This window comes from Gossypium arboreum, chromosome 12 (genome assembly GCF_025698485.1).
Source record: "Gossypium arboreum isolate Shixiya-1 chromosome 12, ASM2569848v2, whole genome shotgun sequence".
NCBI classification, from domain to species: Eukaryota; Viridiplantae; Streptophyta; class Magnoliopsida; order Malvales; family Malvaceae; genus Gossypium; species Gossypium arboreum.
This window is the reverse complement of record NC_069081.1, coordinates 89,282,859-89,306,119: the sequence shown is the minus strand read 5'-3', so window position 1 is coordinate 89,306,119 and position 23,261 is coordinate 89,282,859. Positions and strand designations below refer to the sequence as shown.

The 23,261-nt window shown below is 32.6% G+C and overlaps 1 protein-coding gene across 1 annotated transcript; it reads right to left on the bottom strand.

Moving 5' to 3' along the window:
- Positions 1 to 4,054: 4,054 nt before the first annotated feature.
- LOC108462034 ((+)-neomenthol dehydrogenase-like) lies at positions 4,055 to 22,030 on the bottom strand. Its single transcript, XM_053022937.1, has 5 exons — positions 21,955 to 22,030; positions 21,195 to 21,441; positions 20,382 to 20,450; positions 20,107 to 20,283; positions 4,055 to 4,363 (listed from the first exon to the last, which is right to left on the bottom strand). Exons 1-5 carry the CDS (start codon positions 21,975 to 21,977, stop codon positions 4,055 to 4,057), a joined length of 825 nt encoding a protein of 274 aa, XP_052878897.1. The 5' UTR covers positions 21,978 to 22,030.
- Between the last annotated feature and the right edge of the window lie 1,231 nt (positions 22,031 to 23,261).

Here is a 23,261-nt window from a genome sequence, read left to right as displayed (position 1 = left end):
ATTGTTTTATTTAGGTAATAATGGTTAAATAAGAAGGAATTTATGCCTAGGTAATACTAGTTTTAGTAAATTCAAAATTCAAATAAAATTTATTTGAAGTGATGGTTTAGTAAGAACAAAAAAATTACCTTAATGGTTTAAAACTTTTTGGAAATTATGGATTATATTATAAATAATTAGGATTAATTTAAATTATGTATGTTAGATATGGTTTTGGTGGAAAATGGAAATTATAAAATTTTGGAAACTTAAATTGATTTTTTAGTTGAGGTTATTTTTATTCTTGGGGTTATAATAAATTATGAATTTGGTTTGAAAATTTGAATTAAGCTGTTTGGGTTTTGTTTACGGTTTACAAATGGTTACAATTTATTCTTAATTTGTAAAAGTAAAATTAATATTCCTTTAGGGGACTCAAATTTTAATTGTATATTTTTAACATTTTAAACCTTTAATTTTTAAAAGGAAAAAGGATTCCCAATTTTTATCTGTTATTGAAATAATAATTTAGTTATTTATCAATTGGTTAAATCATGAAACATTAAAACTTTATTTAAAATAATTTAATGCCCAATTTTATAGTTGAATAATATTTAATTTAATTAAATTTTGATAAAATTAAAATTTTTATTAATGATAGGAAAGTTCATTTAATTAAAATTAATTAATTGTTTAAACCATTATAATAAATAATTCGAATTGAATTGAATTATACATTTTCTTTTTCAAACATTTATTTAAAAATTTTGAAAGTTAGGATTCAAAAAAAACAAATCATTAGGAATTAATTAATCAAATTTAAGTTTAATTCTTTTTGAAAATCCTATTTAATTAAAACTTTTAATTTCAAAAAATGGAACGATTGTTAAAAGATTGTTAATTTATAAAAGTGAGGTTAATGAAATTTTCATTTTTATTTAAATAATTACGAAAAGTATTAAAATTGAAATCCATTTTTAAAATTAAAAATAAAATATTAAAAACAAGTAATAATAATAAATGGAAAATAATTAAAATATAAAAAATGAAGTATAATGAAAAATTAATAAATTATGAAATTTTAATTTAAAAGAAATAAATCATAATCTAAAAATAAGGGACAAATAAAAGGAAAAAAAAATTAAAGAAAAATTAGTGACTAATTAATAAATAATATAATAAAATATAAAAGAAATAAAAACATTTAAATTAAAAAAAATAAGGAAATTGAATTAAAAATAATAAATAAATAGTTAAAATAAATCAAATTAATAAGCAAAATAAATATAATCTAATTAAAAGATTATAAATAATAAAAATGATTATTTAATAATAATAATATAATGAAAAATTTATTAAAGGATAAAGAATCGGAAATTAGGGTTCGAAAAAAAAAGGTTAAAATAAAATTATGCAACATAAGTATTTTAAAAAATGTAAAAAATTAAAAATATTTAAGGGTTAATTAAAAATAAAATAATAGAAGGAATTTAAAAAAAAGACCTGGGATAATTGAAATATTAAAAAGGATCCAAATTTTAAAGTATAAGGGTAATATTAAATGCAATTTAAAAAAACAACCTAAAAAGCTTTTAATTATTTCCAAAAAAAATTTTATCCCAAACAAATAACAATTTAAAATTCAAAATTAAAACGTAAAATAAAAATAAGGAAAGGCTATCAAATAAATAATAAATCAACATAATAAAATTAAAAAAAATTATTTAAAAAGGGATTTTAAATTTTTTGGGAAAATGTTTCCAAACTATTTAATATTTTTTTTAGGCATTTTTTAAATATAAAAACAATTTTAAAAAAAAAATTAAAATTAAGAGACCGTTTTGTCTAGGGTTCTAATTCAGGAATAAAAGGTCAATACGCTGTGGTTTTCCTTTAAATTATGTTTTTAATGATTAGGTTCGTTTATTTAAGCTCAAACAAAATTTTGGTGATGCGGGAGAAATAGATTAAGGTGGAACCTATTTTTGGAAGGATGAAAGTTTTCCATGAGGACCACTAATGAATAGTGGAAAATAAATGAATTGGTTTGGTTGTTAATTTTTCATAAGTAAAATATGGTTTGGGGGTTGGTAAATTTAAATTTAATTGGTTTATTTTGCTTTAAGTTTTTTGCTATTTGATTGAATTTCCAATGAATTATAAAGGGAATGTTAAAGAATGAAATGATTTAATCAAGTGAAATAATGATTTGACAATTAACAGCGCTTAGGTTTATTGTTTAAAAAAATTAAAAGTACTAATTTGAACTAATTAAGGGCAAAAAAATTGAAATTTATGGGAAAGAATTAAAAATTTTATTTGACTTTAAAATTTGGTCAAATTAACTTTCTTGCATTAAAGGCTTTATTAACAAATTATTAATTTAAAAATTCAAATTTTATATTTAAATTATAAATAACAGTATCAAATTACAAATAGTTAAATTAAATTTAATTTAACCTAAAAATTCATTTTATATTTCTCTAAAAAACAAAATTCATATAAATATCAATTCATTTTGGGAAGGCTTTATTAAAGCCAACTGAAGTCAATGGTAGGAAAATAAAATCTTTTCAATTTTTTTAATTTTAATAATTTTAAATTTTAAGAGATTATAAAGTCCATTATTTTAAAAAATAAGCATTTAACATAAAAAATTAAATTGGAAAATTGAAAAATTAAATTTCAAAAATTTAAATTGATTAATTTTTTTAGGATTTTTTTTAGTTACAAAAATTCAAACTCAAAAGTTAGAATATTTACAACTAAAATAATTAAAATTTTTCAAAAAATATTATAATTAACTAAAATTTAGATATTTTTTTTTTAAAATTTGAAAATTTAAAAAATTTAAAAATTGGGGAATTTAAAAAATTTTTTAAATTTTAAGGTTTTTCCCCTTTGTCCCTAAAATTTTTTTTTTAAAACCCTTTTTGGATTAGGGGGTCAAAAAATAATAAAATAAAAAGAAAAAAAATTTTGGGCAAAAATTTGGGATTTTTCAAAAATTAAAATTAAATTTAAAAATTTCTTTAAAAATTTTATTTTTTTTTTCTTTTTTTTTTTAAATTGCCCAAATTTAATTGGGAAAAAATTTTTTGTTTAAATTTATTTAAATTGTAATCTTTAAAAAATTTTGGGGGAAAAAATTTTTTTTTCAATTTAAATTTTTAAAAAAATTTAAAAAAATAAAAAATTAAAAAAGCCCAAATAAATTTTTAAAAAATTTAAAGACCCTTCAAAAATAGGTAATTTTTATTTTTTTACCCTTTTTTAAAGGGGACCTTTTAAAAATTACCCACAAAAAACCAAAATTAAAACTTTTTTCCAAATCAAAATCAAAAAACCCAAAACCCAATATAAACCCCCTACAAAAAAAAAAAATTAAAAAATCAAAAAAAAAAATTTAAATTTGATTTTTAAAAAAAAAAAAATTTTTTAAACATTTTTTTTTTTTGTTTAAAAAATTTTTTAAAATTTCTTTTTTAAAAAAATTTTTTAAATGATTTTTAAATTTTTAAATTTATCCCTTTTATAATTTTATTTAAATAATAAATTTAAATTAAAATAACCGGGGTTTTTTTTAAAAATTTTTTTCTTTGAAAAAATTTAAAGAAAATTATTAAAAAAAAAATAATAATTAAATAAGAAATTTTAAAACTAAATTCATTTAATTTATTTTTAGTGATGTGTCATCGTCTAGTCCATAATATATCAATGCTGCTCTTTGATTTATAAATTTTGGATGAAAAATTTAAGATTTGATTTAATTGGTTCATACTATATCAATTTAATATGGTATTCAAATTTCAATACCGATAACCTTTTATTTTATTCTCATAGCAAATACAAGTAGACTACAATTATAGTATAATTGTAGATACATATTTGAGCAACTACAAAATCATCAAATTAATGTAAAGCGCAAATAGACTAAAAAATGAATTAACCCGAATAAAAATTATAATAATTCGAACTAAAACTCATACATAATGAAACTTAAATTTGAATATTCAAGAACCCAAAACCTCAAACCTTTGCTAATAGGTCCTTAGCATTTTTATCTTATTCTCAATTACTCATTTATACCCCCAAAGTGAAATAAAAATGAATTGCCAGTATTGTAGTTGATGTCAGTTTTGACAGAGCCAGGGCAAACACAATTGATTTGGAAACTTGGGTGTTTTTTAGCCAATACCCTTGCATAGCCATTCATGGCTGCTTTTGAGATGGAATATGTTGCCAAAAGTGTAGGCCAACCTTTGGCTTCTAATGAACCTTCCTTGAAATCATTCATAAATATTCTCAGTACTTGATCCACTTTGTCTTCTGTGAGGTTTTCAGCATCTCGTAGTACTGCTTTTGCCCATTCATTTGATATGTTCTGAAAATTCAATCCGATTAATTCAATTTTGAATATAGTTAAATTTGATTTAAGTATAAAAAGTCAACAGCCTTGTAGCGACGTAAAAAAAATTTAGTTTCGCTTGGTCGCTAATTGTGGCGATTTATTAAACATTTGAAAACCAACTTTCGATTTTATTAACAAAGGGAGTCGCCACCGATCCTTTTTTATAGGTGTGATCGGACACCTAATAAAATTATTTTAAAACAAAAAGAAGGCCAAATTTAGGTCTACATGAAAGTCCAGAGAAAAATTGGGGTTCGGAGTCGATTCTGCGTGAGGAAGGTATTAGCACCTCATGACGCCCAAAATTGGTATCTCATAAACATGTGTTGACTTGATTTTCAAAATACGAGTTCAATATAATATTTAATCGTGATCCGATTGAAAAATGAGAATTTTAGTTTTCGTTTTTTTAGAAAGGGTGTCCGCTTTTTAACACAAGTTTACCAATTTCACCCAACATAGCGATGAAATCGATGGCTTAATATTAAATCGGTACATTGCCTTATTTTTGAAATTAATTAAAACATGAGAAAAATATTCCTAAAGTGAGAAATTAAAAATAGATAAATGACGCAAAAAAATGATATCATTAATGAAAAATATTAACATGGAATACTAGAATATTAGAATAACAATAATAATGATATTTACAAAATAAAAACAAATCATGTACTAATAAGAAAATAGGAAAAATGATATATTTGGTAATAATAATATAAAATAATAATATGTACATAAAAATACATATATATATATGCATATAATAAAAGTATGTAATAATAATAATAATAATATCTACAATAAAAGAAAATATTAGGAAACGTACATAAAAAATATATACATAAAAATTTACAACAATAATATAAAATAATGATATGTACAAAATATATATATATATATACATATGTACATAAAATATACACTAATATAATAATAGTTATAATAATACTAGCAATAGTAATAATTTGTAATAATAATATATACACAATATGGTATTTAAAATATATATATATGTATATATAATAGTATTTAAGAATATATACATAAGAAATATATAACTAATGGCATTAAAAATATATACATAATATATATAAAATACCTAAAAAAGAAGGGGAAAGAAGAGAGAGGGAAGGAAATCCGCCAAGGGGCCGGTCACGGTTGATCGTCGGTCATCGCGTCGTCGACCATCATGACCACCGCCCACAGTGGCGGAAAAGGTAAATTTTTTAACAATATATGCATATATAAAGAAAGAAAAAAAACAACACAAAAAAAGAAAAAATATTGAAAGAAGAGGAAAAAGAAAAGATACAACCTTTTATTGATGTTTCTTTTGTGTTCAAAATTTGAAGGATTTTGTGTTTTTTTCAATCTTTGTAAAATCCCTTATATGATTTTGAATGGCTTTTATAGCTATCTTTTACATGATTTTCTATTATTTCTTTTTCTATTTTGTAGGTGGTGGTGGTAGACAATGGATATCAAAAATGGGAGGAAAAATGGGGCAAGTGGGAAAGTGGCTAGGTGGCTAGGGTTTCTTGGTTTTTTTTGGGGGGGGGTTAGGTTTTTTCTTTTTTTCTTTTTTTTTTTTTGGGTTAGGCTTTTTTTTGGGAAAATGGGCTTTTGAATTGGGTTTAATGTTTAGGTTTTGTAATGGGTTTGGGTAGATGTAAATGGGTCATGAGTTAAGGGTTTTAGTGGGTTTAGAGGTTTGGTTGGGTTTTGATGAAATCGGGCTGGGCAATTTGGGCTTCTACAATTGCCCTCTTTGCTCATTGTCGCAACAGAATAGAGCAAAGACTTTCAAGGAAGACCAAATTTGCTGGTCTTGCTAGGTCTTGACTTGTTTTAGAACTCTTCTTGTTTAGTTAGTCCTTTTTCATCCACCGCATCTTGTAGCTTTGGTTCACTCCATCGCATCTTATGATATCGCCTTGTAGCTTCAATCTATTCCAATGTAACTTCAAGGATATGAAATTTATGGCTTCGGTCTACTTCATTGTAACCCGTAAAGGTGAGATCTACAACTTCAATCTTCTTTTCTATCGCCGGTGAGATAAGGTTTGTGGTCTTTTCTTCTGCGACTTGAAAGGCAAGATCCGATGCCTCAATCAACTCCTTTGCAACTTTAAGGAGACAGAATCGGCGTCTTCAATCAGCTTCAATCCTTATTCTCTTCTCGGCATGTGATCCTCTCGCAATATGAGTTGATTTTTGAAACTTATCTTGAAAAGCGATTTTGAAAATACCTCGACATGTGACTCAAGGCTCAACTCACTCTCGCAGAAATTACAAGATCAACTCACCTTCGCAATATAAATTGAAAAAAATACCACAGTGTGTGATCCAAGCTCAACTCACCTCTCACAATATGAGTTGATTTTTTTTTGTTTTGAAAATGAAATTGAAAATACCTCAACGTGTCTTAAGGCTCAACTCATTTCTATAATATGAGTTGAATTTTGAAAATGAAATTGAAATTACCTCGCGTGTCCCGAGGCTCAACTCACCTCTCGCAATATGAGTTGATTTTTTTGAAAGACAAAAATTGAAAATACCTCAGCATGTCTTGAGGCTCAACTCATTTCTCGCAATATGAGTTGATTTTTTTTTTACAACAGAAATTGAAATTACCTCAGCGTATCCTGAGGCTTCACTCACCTCTCACAATATGAGTTGATTTTTTTGAAAGGCAGAAATTGAAAAACGAAAATTGAAAATACCTCGGCGTGTGAGTCAAGGCTCAACTCACTATTTGCAATATGAGCTGATTTTTTTGAAACACAGAAATTAAAGAACAGAAATGGAAAACACTTCAGCGTCTTGAGGTTCAACTCACCTCTCGCAATATGAGCTGATTTTTTTTAAAAAACAGGAATTGAAAATACCTCAACGTGTCTTGAGGCTCAACTCACCTCTCGCAATATGAGTTGATTTTTGAAACTTAACTTGAAAAGCGATTTTGAAAATGCCTCGATATGTGACTCAAGGCTCAACTCACCTCTCGCAATATGAGTTGATTTTTGAAAATATAAATTGAAAAAAAATACCTCGAGTGTGTGATGATCAAGCTCAACTCACCTCTCGTAATATGAGTTGATTTTTTTGAAAGACAGAAATTGAAAATACCTCAGCATGTGAACCGAGGCTCAACTCACCTCTCGCAATATAAGTTGGTTTTTTTTGAAAACAGAAATTGAAAATACCTCAACGTGTCTTGAGGCTCAACTCATTTCTCGCAATATGAGTTGAATTTTGAAAACAGAAATTGAAATTACCTCAGCGTGTCTCGAGGCTCAACTCACCATTCGCAATATGAGCTGATTTTTTTGAAACACAGAAATTAAAGAATGAAATGGAAAACACCTCAGCGTCTTGAGGTTCAACTCATCTCTCGCAATATGAGCTGATTTTTTTGAAAAACAGAAATTGAAAATACCTCAACGTGTCTTGAGGCTCAACTCACCACTCGCAATACGAGTTGATTTTTTTTTTTGACAACAGAAATTGAAATTACCTCAGCGTGTCCTGAGGTTCAACTCGCCTCTCGCAATATGAGTTGAATTTTGAAATAAAACATCAGAATACCAGAACATGTCATCTAGTGGAACTCATGTGTCTTTTCAGCTATCATCACATCTTCTTGCTCTACTGGAGTACCTGTATATGTCATGCATGATGTTATCATGATATGCACATGTTTGTCTTAAATGCTTTTATGCCTACATGATTATGCAGTGCTCCTTAAGCATGTTTGTCGTATGTCCATTTAGCCACGATTGTTGAGGATCTGTGTTCATTGCTTTGATTCTTGACTTTCTCTTCAGGCCTTATACCTGTCTTCAAGCTTCACGAGTAATCGACGTTTCTCGATATCACTCTTACGCTTCGATTGAACTTTGTTCTTACTTTGAGACTCTTGTGCTTATCAAATTTTCATCCAGGTAATACTTAACATTTCTTTTGTTTAGAGTATGTCATTTCACCATTTATCATGTAAATATTGAGATGCATGAAAAAGGTTAGATAGGGACAAAAATGATATTTCATATTCATCTATTTCAAATGTGGCAAACAAAGCAAGTTAAACAATGAGAGTAAAAAATGTCAAAAAGAAAAAAAGGATCGTATTCAACGGATACAAATGCTCTAGATATTCAACACATGAACTCTTCCTCGTTCCTCAATCAAAAATCTTTTTGAGCGCGGGTTCTTGCGTAGAAGATTTCAAGCTTTCAGAAATGCTTCAAATACTGTAGCCTCACTGCTTGACCTATCGTTCGACCGCCAGGTTTGTTTCATTAGGACGCCCTCTCGGGTTTTCATCCTAATCTTTTTGTAATAATCAAGACGTCCTTTTCGGGTTTTCGCCTTGATCCATTTTTTTTTTAAGATGCCCTTTTCGGGTTTTCATCTTAAGCATAATATTTCTTCACAAGATCTCGAGTTTCTTGGATTCGACAACTCTTTCCCATCCATCTCGGTAAGGATCAAAGCTCCTCCCGAGAATGCCTTCTTACGACGTCGGTCCTTCCCGTTTGGTGCCCATTTCCTCGCAGATCTTTTTGTATTGGGAGAATTTTTCAAGACGAGTTCTTTTTCATGGAATTCTCTTGGTCGTACCTTCTTGTCATGGGCTGCGATCATTCTTTTTTGGTACATCTGCCCGTGACAAATTGCTCTGAGACGCGTTTCTTCAATGAGGTTCAGCTGATCAAATCGAGCTTGTACCCATTCTGCTTCTTCTAACTTTGATTCCATTAAGACTTGTAGAGAAGGGATCTCAACCTCGATAGGTAGCACAGCTTCTATTCCATAAACCAGAGAGAAAGGAGTTGCTCCCGTAGATGTTCGTACAGATGTCCGATATGCAAACAAAGTAAATGGAAGCTTCTCGTGCCAATCTTTAAACGTCTCAGTCATTTTCCCAATGATCCTCTTAATATTTTTTTTGGCTGCTTTAACAGCCCCGTTCATCTTTGGACGATAGGGTGAGGAGTTATGATGCTTTATTTGGAATTGCTCGCATACTTTCTTCATCATCTTGTTATTCAGATTCATGGCGTTATCTGAAATGATTCTTTTAGGCAAACCATATCGACAAATGATTTCCTTCTTCAAAAACCTGCAAACTGCAGTCTTAGTCACATTGGTAAACGAAGCGGCTTCTATCCATTTTGTGAAGTAATCAATGACCACAAAATGAATCGATGTCCATTAGAAGCTTTAGGAAAATAGGCCTATGACATCCATGCCCCACATAGAAAAAGGCCGCGGAGAAGTCATGATGTGAAGGGCGAAGGGCTACATGAATTTTATCATCAGAGATTTGACATTTGTGGCATTTTCGGCAAAACTAATGCGATCGCTTTCCATCGTCAACCAAGAGTAACCGACTCTCATAATCTTTCCGCCATCTCGAAACCATTGGCATGTGTCCCATGATTCCCTCATGGACATCTTCAAGTATCTTTCGGCTTCAACATCATCCACACATCTCAAAAGTACTTGATCCTTTCCTCTTTATCTGAGATATCCCCATCAAGAACAAATCCGCCGCCATTCTTCTAATTGTTCTTTTGTCGTTCTCATTCGCTTGTTCGGGATAGCTTTGATTCTTGATATATTCTAAGATATCATGGAACCATGGCCGTCCGTCTGCCTCTTTCTCAATGCTACAACAGTGTGCAGGGACCTCGTATATGCTTATTTTGAGGGGCATTATTTCTGCTTCTTTACTTGCTTTGAACATTGAAGCCAAGGTGGCCAAGGCATCAGCCAATTGGTTTTCTTCTCGCGGGAAGTAATGAAAAGTTATTTATTTGAATTCTTTGATCAATTCAGCCACTAAATCACTGTACTTAATCAATTTTGGGTCCCTCACTTCCCACTCTCCACGGATTTGGTAAACCACTAGGGCTGAGTCCCCGTACACCTCTAAGATTTCGATGTTTCGTTCAATAGCTGCACGAAGTCCCATGATACAGGTCTCATCTTCTGCTATGTTATTGGTACAGAAGAAATTCAGTCTTGTAGTGAACGGATAATGATTCCCGTCTGGTGATACCAGGATTGCTCTAATTCCATGCCCTAAAGCATTTGACGCACCATCAAAGCACATCTTCCATGACTTCTCTTTTAATGACTCGGATTCCATTTCTATGATGCACATTAAGTCTTCGTCTGGGAAATCAAATTTCAAGGGCTCATATTCCTCCGTCGTTCGAGTCGCTAAGAAATCAGCTATTGCGCTCCCTTTTATCGACTTCTGACTTACATAGGCAATGTCATATTCTGATAGGAGGATCTGCCATCGTGCCATTCTTCCTGAGAGTGCCGGTGATTCCATCATGTATTTTATTGGGTCTAGCTTTGAAATTAGCCATGTCGTGTGATACAACATATATTGTCTGAGTCTCCGAGCTACCCAAACTAGAGCGCAACAGTATTTTTCAATGGATGAATACTTTGCCTCATATTGATGAACTTTTCTTGAGGTAGTAGATCGCCTTTTCTTTCTTCCCCGACTCGTCGTGTTGCCCCAAAGACGCAACCCATTGAATTTTTGAACACGGTCAAATACAATATGAATGGTCTCCCCGGAGTTGCCGGTACTAGCACTGGAGGACTAGACAAATATTGCTTTATCTTATCAAAGGCCACCTAACATTCCTCATTCCAATTTCCTGGGTTATGTTTTCGAAGAAGCCGAAAGATTGGGTCGCATTGGTTGGTAAGTTGAGCGATGAATCGGAGATGCGTTTAATCTCCTAAAATCCTCTAACTTCCTTTTGCGTGCGTGGAGGTGGTAACTCTTGAATGGCTTTTACTTTATCTGGATCAACCTCGATACCTCTTTCACTGACAATGAAGCCTAGCAACTTCCCCGAGGTAGCCCCAAACGTACATTTGGCTGGATTAAACTTTAGCTGAAACTTTCTCAGCCTTTCGAACAACTTCTTGAGGTTCACTACATGCTCTTATTCTCCTCGAGATTTAACAATCATATCATCGACGTAGACCTCTATTTCTTTATGCATCATGTCATGGAATAATGTCACCATAGCCCTCGATATGTTGCCCCAAAGATTCTTTAACCCGAATGGCATCACCTTGTAGCGAGCGTTCCCCACATTGTTATGAAGGTAGTTTCTCCATATCCTCGGGGCCATCTTGATCCGATTATACCCCGAGAATCCATCCATGAAAGAAAACAATGAATGTTTTCTTGTGTTGTCCACCAACGTATCAATATGTGGCAAGGAAAATTATCTTTTGGGCTTGCTCGGTTCAGTCACGGTAATCCACGCACATTCGTACTTTGCCATCTTTCTTTAGTCTTTCGAACTATGTTAGCCACCCATTCGGATATTTGGAGGCTTGTAGGAAGCCAAAGATCCAATTGCTTCTTGACTTTCTCTTTTATTTTCAACGACATTTGGTCTCATCCGTCTTAATTTTTCTTTGGATGGGCTTGCATTCGCTTTAATGAGAGCTTATGGACCACTAAATCTTTATCTAGCCTGGCGTGTCTGGTATGACCATGCGAAAACATCTTTGTATTCGTGGAGTAAAGTGATCAAATTATGCCGGTACTCTCGAAATAGAAGTCCCAATCTTCACTTCTTGTTTCCTCTTTTCGATTGCCCAAATTTATTGTTTCCACAGATTCTTCGTGAGGCAAAATCTGTTTATCCTCTTGTTCCACCATTCTTAACAATTCAGAGACGAGGCGTAATCTTGAGATTTTCTTGACTTCAAATTCTCCTAAGCAAAAAGCCTTCTCAAAATCAATTTCAAGATTCAGAATGCAGGCTTATTCATGTCGTCAATATCCGAGCACCGAAAGTTGAATGGAAAAGGAAGCTATAGAGGGGCATCCAAGTATTGGAACCAACAAAGAAATGTTATGTCATGGCAATGAGGCAAATGTATAGGCTATGAAATGAGAAAATGATTATGAAATTGGCGATAATGCGAAAAAAATCGTGACAAAATGCATCTTCATTGATATTCATTTGAATGATAAAGAGCGAATGCACGCTCTATTATATCTAAGGACACAATAGAAGGTTAATGTTTGGCATTACTCTGAAGACTTATAAACTACAAGAAGCTTCTTGGCAGTCCAATTGTTCAACATGAAACCAGAGGGACAAGGGCGTATCCTCGAGACGTCTTTACTCACATCAGCCCCTTTGTCAATAACATTTATACTGACATTTTGAAGACCCTTTTCAATTAACCATAGCGTGTTTCGTGGACCATCTTGTCCAGGGTACATCATTCCTACAGATGTAAATGTTTTTGACAAAGGAGGGTACTCTATTGGTTCCCATTCTGGTTCTCGGCCCAAAGTTCTTGCAATCCTTCTTTCCTGATCTTTTTTCCACTGTCTTCTTCTTTAACGCATGTCAGGCTGGAACCCCAAACCGTATCGGGCTTTGTGGTGCACTGGCTTTAAAGCCCTGACTATTCATTGCAGATATCTTCCTAAACCTCTTCTCGCTCGAGCTCCCCTTCCTACGGTCAATTTGACACCCATTCTAGTATTTCTCGACAGTTTTGGCACCGAAATTCTGTTTCCCTCAACAACAAAAGTGGCATTGACGAATTCAAGGGATCGAAAAGAACATTCTAATGCATCTTTATTCACTTCCAAGTACGGTGCATCGGCAGAGACAGATGCGACAATGTCTTCTTCTCCCTCGACAGTGACCAAACAACCGTCCATGATAAATTTCACCTTTTGATGGAGGGATGATGGGACTGCTCCAGCAGAATGGATCCGTGGTCTTCCCAAAAGGCGTTATAAGAGGTGTAATGTCCATGACTTAGAACTCGACATCATAAATGTAAGGCCCACTTCCAAAGGGATTTCGATCTTTCCCATGACTTCGCTACCGTCTCCGTCGAATGCCCTTACCGTGGAATGACAGGCCTTAAGTAGGACAAATCCATCAGATTCGAAAGCGTGGCCAATGGCATAACATTTAACGTTGACCCATTATCGATGAGCACGTTCGATATTATGTAGCCCTTGCGGCGAGTCGTGATATGCAGCGCTTTCACCGAGCCTCTACCATTTTGCGGTATATCATCATCACTAAAAGAGATGAAATTGTCCGCATTCAGATTGTTTACCCACCTATCAAGCTTCTCAACGGATATGTTGTTAGCTACGTAAGCTTGATTTAACACTTTCAGCAAAGCGTTCCGATGTGGCTCTGAATTTAAGAGTAGAGATAAACCGAGATTCTTCTTTGGTCGCTTGCTTAATTGTTCCACCACACTATACTCACTGTGCTTGATAAATTTCAAGAATTCCTGAGCTTCTTCCTCGTTCACAGGCTTTTTAGTTTCTTGCACGGGTGGAATTTTTTGCTCGACTTCGACTTCGTGCATCACTGCTTTCCTTTTTTGCTTCGACTCACTACTTTTCTTTACCGGTTCAATTTCTTTAGAATAGCACCGTCCACTTCGGGTAAAATGACCTACCTCTCCTACATATTTAGTTATGGCTTTGGAATTTCCAACTTCCGGTGTGAAAATATTAACATCGTATCTCCACGGTACTGTTTTATTGTTCTTATAAGGGAAAGGAGATGGTACTTCGATTATCATTTTTGGCTTCACCGGCTCTTTCTTCGTGTCATAATAAATTATTAACGGTCGGTTGGCGCTATATGGGAAACCTGATGATTGATTGTCAGAAGCACATATTTCTCCTCTATCGGCCTCCTCGCTTTTATAAAAGATCCCAATCTCCTTGTTATCCATCATACTTTGCAGTAATCCTCTGAACTCATCGCAGGACTGAATGTCGTGCCCTTCAATGCCATGGAACTCACAAAAACTGTGACCTTTTGCATTTTTTCCTTCGAATACTCCGTCAAGACGATAGAGCAACTCTTTTTCAACTAGTACCTCCCAGATTTTCTGTAGAGGTGTTCTTATTTCAGAAACCCATCTTATACTTTGCCGTTCATTTTCCTCTCCTACTGCGCTCACATTCCCTTCGGTGTGGTTTGGGAATGAATTCCCGGTTGTACCGCCAGTACCATCAAATCGCAAAATGCCCGCATCAATGAGTCCTTGAACTCTCCTTTTGAAGGCAAGACAGTTCTCCATAGAATGCCTCTGATTCCCAGCATGGTATGCACAACTAGCGTTTGGATCGTACCATTTTAGGTATGGAGGTTTAAGGGGTGCCATGTAATGGGGGGATATTAACTATTTCTCCAAAAGTTTTGGGTACAATTCCCCATACGACAGGGATGGGAGTAAGCTATGGTCTCTCGGGATTAGGCCTTGCTGGTCTTGGTTCATTTCGGGTTGGCTTTGAGCGGGTATAGTGTTTTGTGGGAATGAGGTGATGGGTCTTTGGTTGTTCGTAGCGTAAACGGGATAGGAAGGAGGTGGTGCTTGATAGTAAGGGTTTTGAGGGGGATAATAGAAATTTGGAGGTGGATAATTTCGAGGTCAGGGTTGGTTCGGATATAGATTAGAGGCATAACGGCTTCACATTCCCACCATGTGGGCTTCTGGTTCTTTCTTCTTCATAGGTGCTGCCCTTTTTGAACTTTCTGAGCCTTCCATTCTACCGCTCTTGACGGCATTCTCTATGAGCTCACCAGATATTACAATATCCGCAAACTCTTTCGTGGCACTTTCCACTAATTTGTTATAAAATGGCACCTTTAAGGTGTTGATAAAGAGAACGGTTATCTCCGTTTTTTTTAGTGGGGGTTCCACTTGGGCGAGACGTCTCTCCTTCTCTACGCATCTTGTCTCAAGGTTTCGATGGCTTTTCTCCATCATTTGCAAGGTCATCCGATGCGGTACCATATCCGACACATGCTTGTCTTGCTGCAAAATGTCGACGCCAAGTCCTTCCAGATCGAATCTTTTCTCATTGAGTTGGTTGTACCACCAAGAGTGACCCTGTTAGACTATCTTGAAAGTAATGTATAAGTAGCTTATCATCGTTCACATAACCGGTCATTTTTCGACAGAACATGATGAGATGTGCTTTTGGGCACCTTGTCCCATCATACTTTTCAAAATCAGGCGCCTTGAATTTCAGAGGCAAGATTAGATCAGGTACCAAGCTGAGTTCTTTGGCACCTAGTGCGGAGAAGACTTTAGTGCCTTCTATTGCTTTGAGTCTTTCCTCTAGACTTCTATATTTTGCATCATGATTATCCAATTTCAACTTGGCTACCTCTGCTGGGTCGTCCAGATCTGGAACTAGTGGATCAGCAGGGCTTGCCCCTGGGTTCGACACGAATATTCCTTGCCCTAGATTAGTGGGTGGAGCAGGTGGCATAGGTCGTTGTTCCAAGACTGTGGGTTCCCCTTGAGTATACCCTCTTTGTGTTGTATATGCGGGTGGTGGAGTAAATCCCGGGGGATAGAATGGATCCTAATCGTGGTGAATTCTTGACTGAGGTTCCATAACATCGGAGTTCTGCACGGGTCCTTTTCCTTTGACCAAAGTTGTCATCATCTCCATCATTTTGGCCATCTGATCTCTTTGCTCGAGTGATTCCTCTCGAGATCTCACCATTAGGTCTCTCGTTTCTTGTTGCGATTTGGCCAGTTGCTCTTGTAATTCCTTTTGAGCCCTTTCCATTCTTTCAATTCTCTCATTGAATTCAGCCTCCATTACTCTAGCTTGTCGGCGCGTTTTATACGGATGACGTGGTTCCAGTCTTGTGGTATTACAACTGCGAATTATATATTTTATCTTCAGCGACCGAGTATGGGATATGCAATGTATGAATAAATGCATGAATGAATGCGTGAATGTCAAATGAATGTCATCATGAATGAATATGCAAAATTTGGTGTTAATTTCAAGATAGCCCTATTTAGGCATTTCCTTAATCAAAGGAGTATTACACAACGTTTCGGTCACTCTTATAATTGACTCCTCCATTAGAAACCCGTTTTTGGCAACCAATCTCTAATCAACACCTTCCTAACAAGATGCCTTCGATGCATGATGAAAAATAAAAATACAGACAAACGACCTTGGTTAGCGCAACACATATAAACAGAGAAAAACTGTGGAAAATCTAACAAATTAAGCTACTTGGTCTAGTGGACTCGATTCCCTTGCTTAGAAAGCACAAATGTAAAAGAAATAGAAGGTAAGATGTGCTTTTCCCGTGTACTTATTTCGGTGACTACTAAACGAGCGGAGGTTCGGCATGGCTCTAGTTGGGTGGCTCGTATGGTTCACTATATGCGGTTTTGGTTCTAGACTGGTACTCGAATTGCTCGTACTATCATCTGCTAAGATTAGCACGAAGCCTCGGTTATAACCCATCACAGGCTCACGAGTTCAATTCGAGGGATTACATTTACTTATGCCTATGCGGAGGGACAAGTTAACTCACGAAAGCATAAGTCATATGTAACCAAAGTATTCACTAGCTTTGTCATGGAGGACGAGTTAACTCACGAAGGCATAGCGTTTACTTTCACTTAAACAGACGAGCTCGGGTAGAGAGCTTATGTAATGCAAAATGCAAGTGCACGGTGTGTGGGAGAAACTTGCAATCCTTCCATTTATTTTAAAACTACAAAACTAAAACGAAAGATAAAACAAATTAGGAGATATGTATGTATGATTTTTGAAAACAAAACTTAAGGATCATGATCAAATATTAATTTGAACACGGAAATTTGAAAATTTTGACAACACGCGTTTAATTCAACTCGACTCTCAAAATGGAGGTCCCAATGAGTCGCCACGGTATGTGACGTAAAAAATTTAGTTTCGCTTGGTCGCTAATTGTGGCGATTTATTAAACATTTGAAAACCAACTTTCGATTTTATTAACAAAGGAGTCGCCACCGATCCTTTTTATAGGTGTGATCGGACACCTAATAAAATTATTTTAAAACAAAAAGAAGGCCAAATTTAGGTCTACATGAAAGTCCAGAGAAAAATTTGGGTTCGGGAGTCAGTTACGCGTGAGGAAGGTATTAGCACCCTCGCGACGCCCAAAATTGGTATCTCATAAACATGTGTTGACTTGATTTTCAAAATACGAGTTCAATATAATATTTAATCGTGATCCGATTGAAAAATGAGAATTTTAGTTTTCGTTTTTTTAGAAAGGGTGTCCGTTTTTTAACACAAGCCATTTAATTTCACCCAACATAGCGATGAAATCGATGGCTTAATATTAAATCGGTACATTGCCTTATTTTTGAAATTAATTAAAACATGAGAAAAAATATTCCTAAAGTGAGAAATTAAAATAGATAAATGACCAAAAAATGATATCATTAATGAAAAATATTAACATGGAATACTAGAATATTAGAATAACAATAATAATGATATTTACAAAATAAAAACAAATCATGTACTAATAAGAAAATAGGAAAAATGATATATTTGGTAATAATAATATAAAATAATAATATGTACATAAAATACATATATATATATGCATATAATAAAAGTATGTAATAATAATAATAATAATATCTACAATAAAAGAAAATATTAGGAAACGTACATAAAAAATATATACATAAAAATTTACAACAATAATATAAAATAATGATATGTACAAAATATATATATATATATACATATGTACATAAAATATACACTAATATAATAATAGTTATAATAATACTAGCAATAGTAATAATTTGTAATAATAATATATACACAATATGGTATTTAAAATATATATATATGTATATATAATAGTATTTAAGAATATATACATAAGAAATATATAACTAATGGCATTAAAAATATATACATAATATATATAAAATACCTAAAAAAGAAGGGGAAAGAAGAGAGAAGGGGAAGGAAATCCGCCAAGGGGGCGGTCACGGTTGATCGTCGGTCATCGCCCGTCGTCGACCATCGCAAACCACCGTGGGTGTATTTAAAAGGTAAATTTTTTTTTAACAATATATGCATATATAAAGAAAGAAAAAAAAACAACACAAAAAAAAGAAAAAAATATTCGAAAGAAGAGGAAAAAAGAAAAAGATATAACCTTTTTATTGATGTTTCTTTTGTGTTCAAAATTTGAAGGGATTTTGTGTTTTTTTTTTCAATCTTTGTAAAATCCCCCCTTATATGATTTTGAATGGCTTTTTATAGCCATCTTTTACATGATTTTCTATTATTTCTTTTTCTATTTTGTAGGTGGTGGTGGTAGACAATGGATATCAAAAATGGGAGGAAAAATGGGGCAAGTGGGAAAGTGGCTAGGTGGCTAGGGTTTCTTGGTTTTTTTTGGGGGGGGTTAGGTTTTTTCTTTTTTTTTTTTTTTTTTGGGTTAGGTTTTTTTTGGGAAAATGGGCTTTTGAATTGGGTTTAATGTTTAGGTTTTGTAATGGGTTTGGGTAGATGTAAATGGGTCATGAGTTAAGGGTTTTAGTGGGTTTAGAGGTTTGGTTGGGTTTTGATGAAATCGGGCCCGGGCAATTTGGGCTTCTACAAGCCTAACTTGAAAATCGAATTGACAAACTTAAATGACTTAAATCTAAAATAATCTAAACTTGAAATTACTTAAGAATTTTAAAAACTAAATTGAATCGACCTGAAAAGCTAATTAAGGTTAGCAAAGAAAACTAAACCTCAAAAATTACTCAAACTTAAAGACCTTAAATCTTAAAATGACCTAAACTCAAAATGCTCAAACAAGTAATCCAAAATAATTAAAACTTAAGATGACCCAAATGACTTGAACCGAAAATAATCTAAATTGATTTGACTTAAAATAACTTGAATCAAAATAAACAAATTCTCCCATATGAAAAGGTAATGAAAACACTATATGTTTGGTTTTCTCAATTAAAACAAGCTAATCAAACCTGTAGTATAATTATGGTGTCACCATAAGTATATTCTAATATGTAAAAAAAAAAAATTTAAGTTTGAATATTGGAGATGTCATTGTTAGGAAGGTCAATCAACCATTTAAGAATAGTAAAATTGACTAAAAAATATTTTAATTAAAAAAGAGATGAGGTTGACAGTAAAAGTACTAGAGAAGTCCTTGAACTTAAGGTCCCTCTACTGAAAAATAGATAAATTAGTCCTTATACATTTTAAAATATGCAAATTAGTCCTCTATTAAAATTTATCTATTACATGATGATGTAGAATGTTAATTTAAATGGTTAATTACTAATTTGACCCTAAACTATAGCTAAAATGTCGTTTTAAATTTAAAAAAAATTCTTAACAATAATTCTAATTTTTAAAAAATCTCAAAATAAATATAAATTATTAAAACTTATGTTAAAACAAAATCAAACTCAGATTTATTAAAACCAAAACTTACATTCAAAGAAGCTCTTTTTGGTATGTTTTTATTTTTGAAAAATTGAACTCTCATTCAATAAGGGAGAAATATTTTCATTTTAAAATTCTCGATTTGATGATAATTATCTAATACAATGAGACACTAACCATATTTTTAAAAATAATTTAAGTTTTTAGGATTATTATTAAGAAAAAAAATAAAAAATCAAAACAATATTTTAGCTATAGTTCACGAACTAAATTAACAATTAACCATTTAAATTAATATTCTCCACTATCATTTAATTGATAATTTGCATGTTTCGAAATGTATAAAAGTTAATTTGTTTACTTTTTTAATAGAGAAACTGAAATGCAATCTGCCACAAACTAAACTTTGACCGGGGTTGACCTCATTTACCTTTAATTGTCCCATTGAAGAAGAAATATTTATAATTCTTGGTGAATCAGATAAGTGGAGAAGTGGGAGGAGTGTTTCACACACTGTTTTGACACCATAATAGTTTGTTTTGAGGCATTCCTCACTTAACTCATTTGTTTCCATCAATATTCCACTCCAGTGTACTGTAGCAGCAGGCTGAAATTAAGCCACAACTAATTCAATTTCATTTCCAACCCTAAATCCCTGGTTTTCTCCAAATGAAATAACAAGTTAAGCCATGAAATCCAGATTACCTTGCCAAGAACACCAGCTCTTAAAGCATCTTCATCTGCTGTTACTCCACCAATTCCAGCATTATTCACCTACATACAATTTCAATCAAATAATTATAACAACCTAGACCTCTCACTTCAGCTGTCCAAGTTGATTTGAATCTCGGGTTTTAAATTTTTTTACGCTTTTTAAGTTTGAATCATCTCAAATTCATGTAAAATTTAAGTTCAGCTTAAGGTCATTCGAGTTTACTGATAAGGTTTTTTCAAGTAGCTTAATTTTGGGGTTTGTCTCATTTTAAGTTCGGATTGAGGTTATTTCAAGTTTAAGTTTGTTTTTTGTTGGAATCATTTTAGGTTCAAGTTATTTCGAGTTTAAGTCATTCAAGTTTGTCAATCAGACTTTTCAAGTTAGACCATTTTAAGTTTAAATAATTTCAAATTTAAGTTGTTTTTGAGTTTGATTCAAATTGTTGACTTTTTATAGTGAATAGAATAGAATACTGGGTGGTACGTCCTTAAAACTAGAGGCATTGTGTCTCTCAAAATTTTGGAAAATTTTCATTATGCTTTTTACACTATTCAATTTTTTTTTGAAAAATTTCATTAATCTTCTAAAAAGTTTTAAAAATTTTAATCAAAACCCTAAATTTTTTTTGGAAATTCTTAAAACCCCTAAAACTTTTAAAAGTTTTATATAAGCCCCTCAGGTCACTTATTGGATCAGATTCAAATTCAGGTTAAACAAATCAGTGTTTGAACAATGTTTGGAATTCAATAATTAGATATAGAAAAAAGACAATCCAAGAAGGTAGAAAAGCCAAATGATTTTACCAAGATATCAAGCCTTCCAAATTGAGTCTTTACAAATTCGGCCAAACTCGAAACACTCGCTGGCTCCGTCACGTCCAGTCGATGAAACACCACAGTTTCAGAGAACCCAAACTGTTTCAATTTTCCGACGGCTTCAACACCATTCGTCTCGTCTCTAGCCGTCAACACCACCGTCATACCCTTTGTAGCCAACTGCTTGCATATTTCAAATCCAATGCCCCTGTTTGAACCCGTAACCACTGCATACCTATTTAAGGAACAACAATGGAGCTTAGCTTATTTATGCTTAATTGCAAAATAAATACATATAAATATATGGGTAAATTGATTTTTAGTAAGTTAAAATTTTTTTGTTTAAATTATTGGGCAGTCTAGTTATTTTTACAAAAAAAAAAATAGGTATTAAATTCTAAATGATGATTTCATGATCGGTACGATGGATCAATGCTCATCAAGATGTAAAAAAAATTTCATTAAATCTAAAGTAGATCTAGCGGTCAATGCTTGAGATCGTAGAAGAAAACCGTTTAGACTTTATTTAGTAAATTCGTGATATTTAAAATTATTTCATAAAAAAAATATAAAAAATAAGGAAAAGAGAGATTTCAACCGGTGCATACGGTGCAAATGGAAAAGCCATGCAGTAACGATTTTAACAGCTCAATAATTTAAATGAAAACTTTTAAATAATTCAGTAACTATCTTGTAACTTTTTAAAACTAAATGAATTTAGCAACCTTGAGCGTAAACATATATATACCTCTTTGTTGGCTGATCTGACATTGGTACAGAAGCTGGAAATGGATCTGAAAACTTTGGGGTGAAGATAACAATGGAAAAATGATTAAACTTTGGTCAAGTTCTTATGGTTTATAGATAAGTACCCATGAAATATTTTACAATTTTTTAATGTATAATTTGCTAAATAAATTAATGGATGAGGATACATTGAGAGTTACAGAAAGAGAGTTAATTGGGCACCTTGTTGCACTCTTTTAGGACATTGTTTGCAGATAATAATAAAAAAAATGGAAGCAGCTGCATCGAGCTGCTTGTCGTTTTGTATGAGAGTTAATTCTCTACTCACATTTAGGAGCGACTCTCAGATCCTTCTTAAGACAATGGGGCTTTAAATGTACAAACACATGGGTTTTCGTTAGTCAAATAAAAATCTAGATGAGCTCTTTTAGCAGTTTAATACATTTTTCAATTACATCCAAGGGCACACACAAATGATCTTCCATGACTCAACCAACAATTACTGTGAAAGTCCCCTCAGGCCTCATGAAAACGTATAGATAATTTATCTTGTAGCGACGTAAAAAATTTTAGCTTTCGGTTGGTCGCTAATTGTGGCGATTTATTAAACATTTGAAAACCAACTTTCGATTTTATTAAAAAGGGAGTCGCCACCGATCCTTTTTATAGGTGTGACGGACACCTAATAAAATTATTTTAAAACAAAAGGAGGCCAAATTTAGGTCTCGTGAATAGTCCGAGAGAAAAATTGGGGTTCGAGTCGATTCGCCACGAGGAAGGTATTAGCACCTCGCGACGCCCAAAATTGGTATCTCGTAAACATGTGTTGTCTAGATTTTCAAAATACGAGTTCAATGTAACATTTAGTCGAGATCCGATTAAAAGATGAGAAATTTTCAATTCTTTGGATTTTTGAGAAGGACATACCATTTTAACACGAGTCGATTGATGTTCATCCAACATAGCGATGAAATCAACGACTTTGTGTTAAACCGACATGTTGCCTTATGTATTAAAATTAATTAGAAAAAGATTCCAAAAGTAAGAATTTAAAATAAATAAATGATGTGAATAATGACATTATGAATAAAAAATTTTAACATGGGATACTAGAACATTGAATAACAATAACAATGACATTTATGAAAGAAATAAAGACAAATCATGAATAAATACAATGTGTAGTAATGTTAAATATGTATATGTATATACATAGTATGAGATGAACGATACGATATGTATTAGAAAAAAACATGTATTTATACACTAATAATCGTAATAAAAGATGTGTACACCAAATAGTACATA

Coding starts and splice junctions, on each gene's coding strand:
- LOC108462034 (XM_053022937.1), bottom strand. CDS start 21,977: ATGTCAGATCAGCCAACAAAGAG. Junction 20,451..21,194: donor TTGGAAGGCTTGATATCTTG/GTAAAATCATTT, acceptor AATTGTATGTAG/GTGAATAATGCTGGAATTGG. Junction 20,284..20,381: donor GAGCTGGTGTTCTTGGCAAG/GTAATCTGGATT, acceptor GCTTAATTTCAG/CCTGCTGCTACAGTACACTG.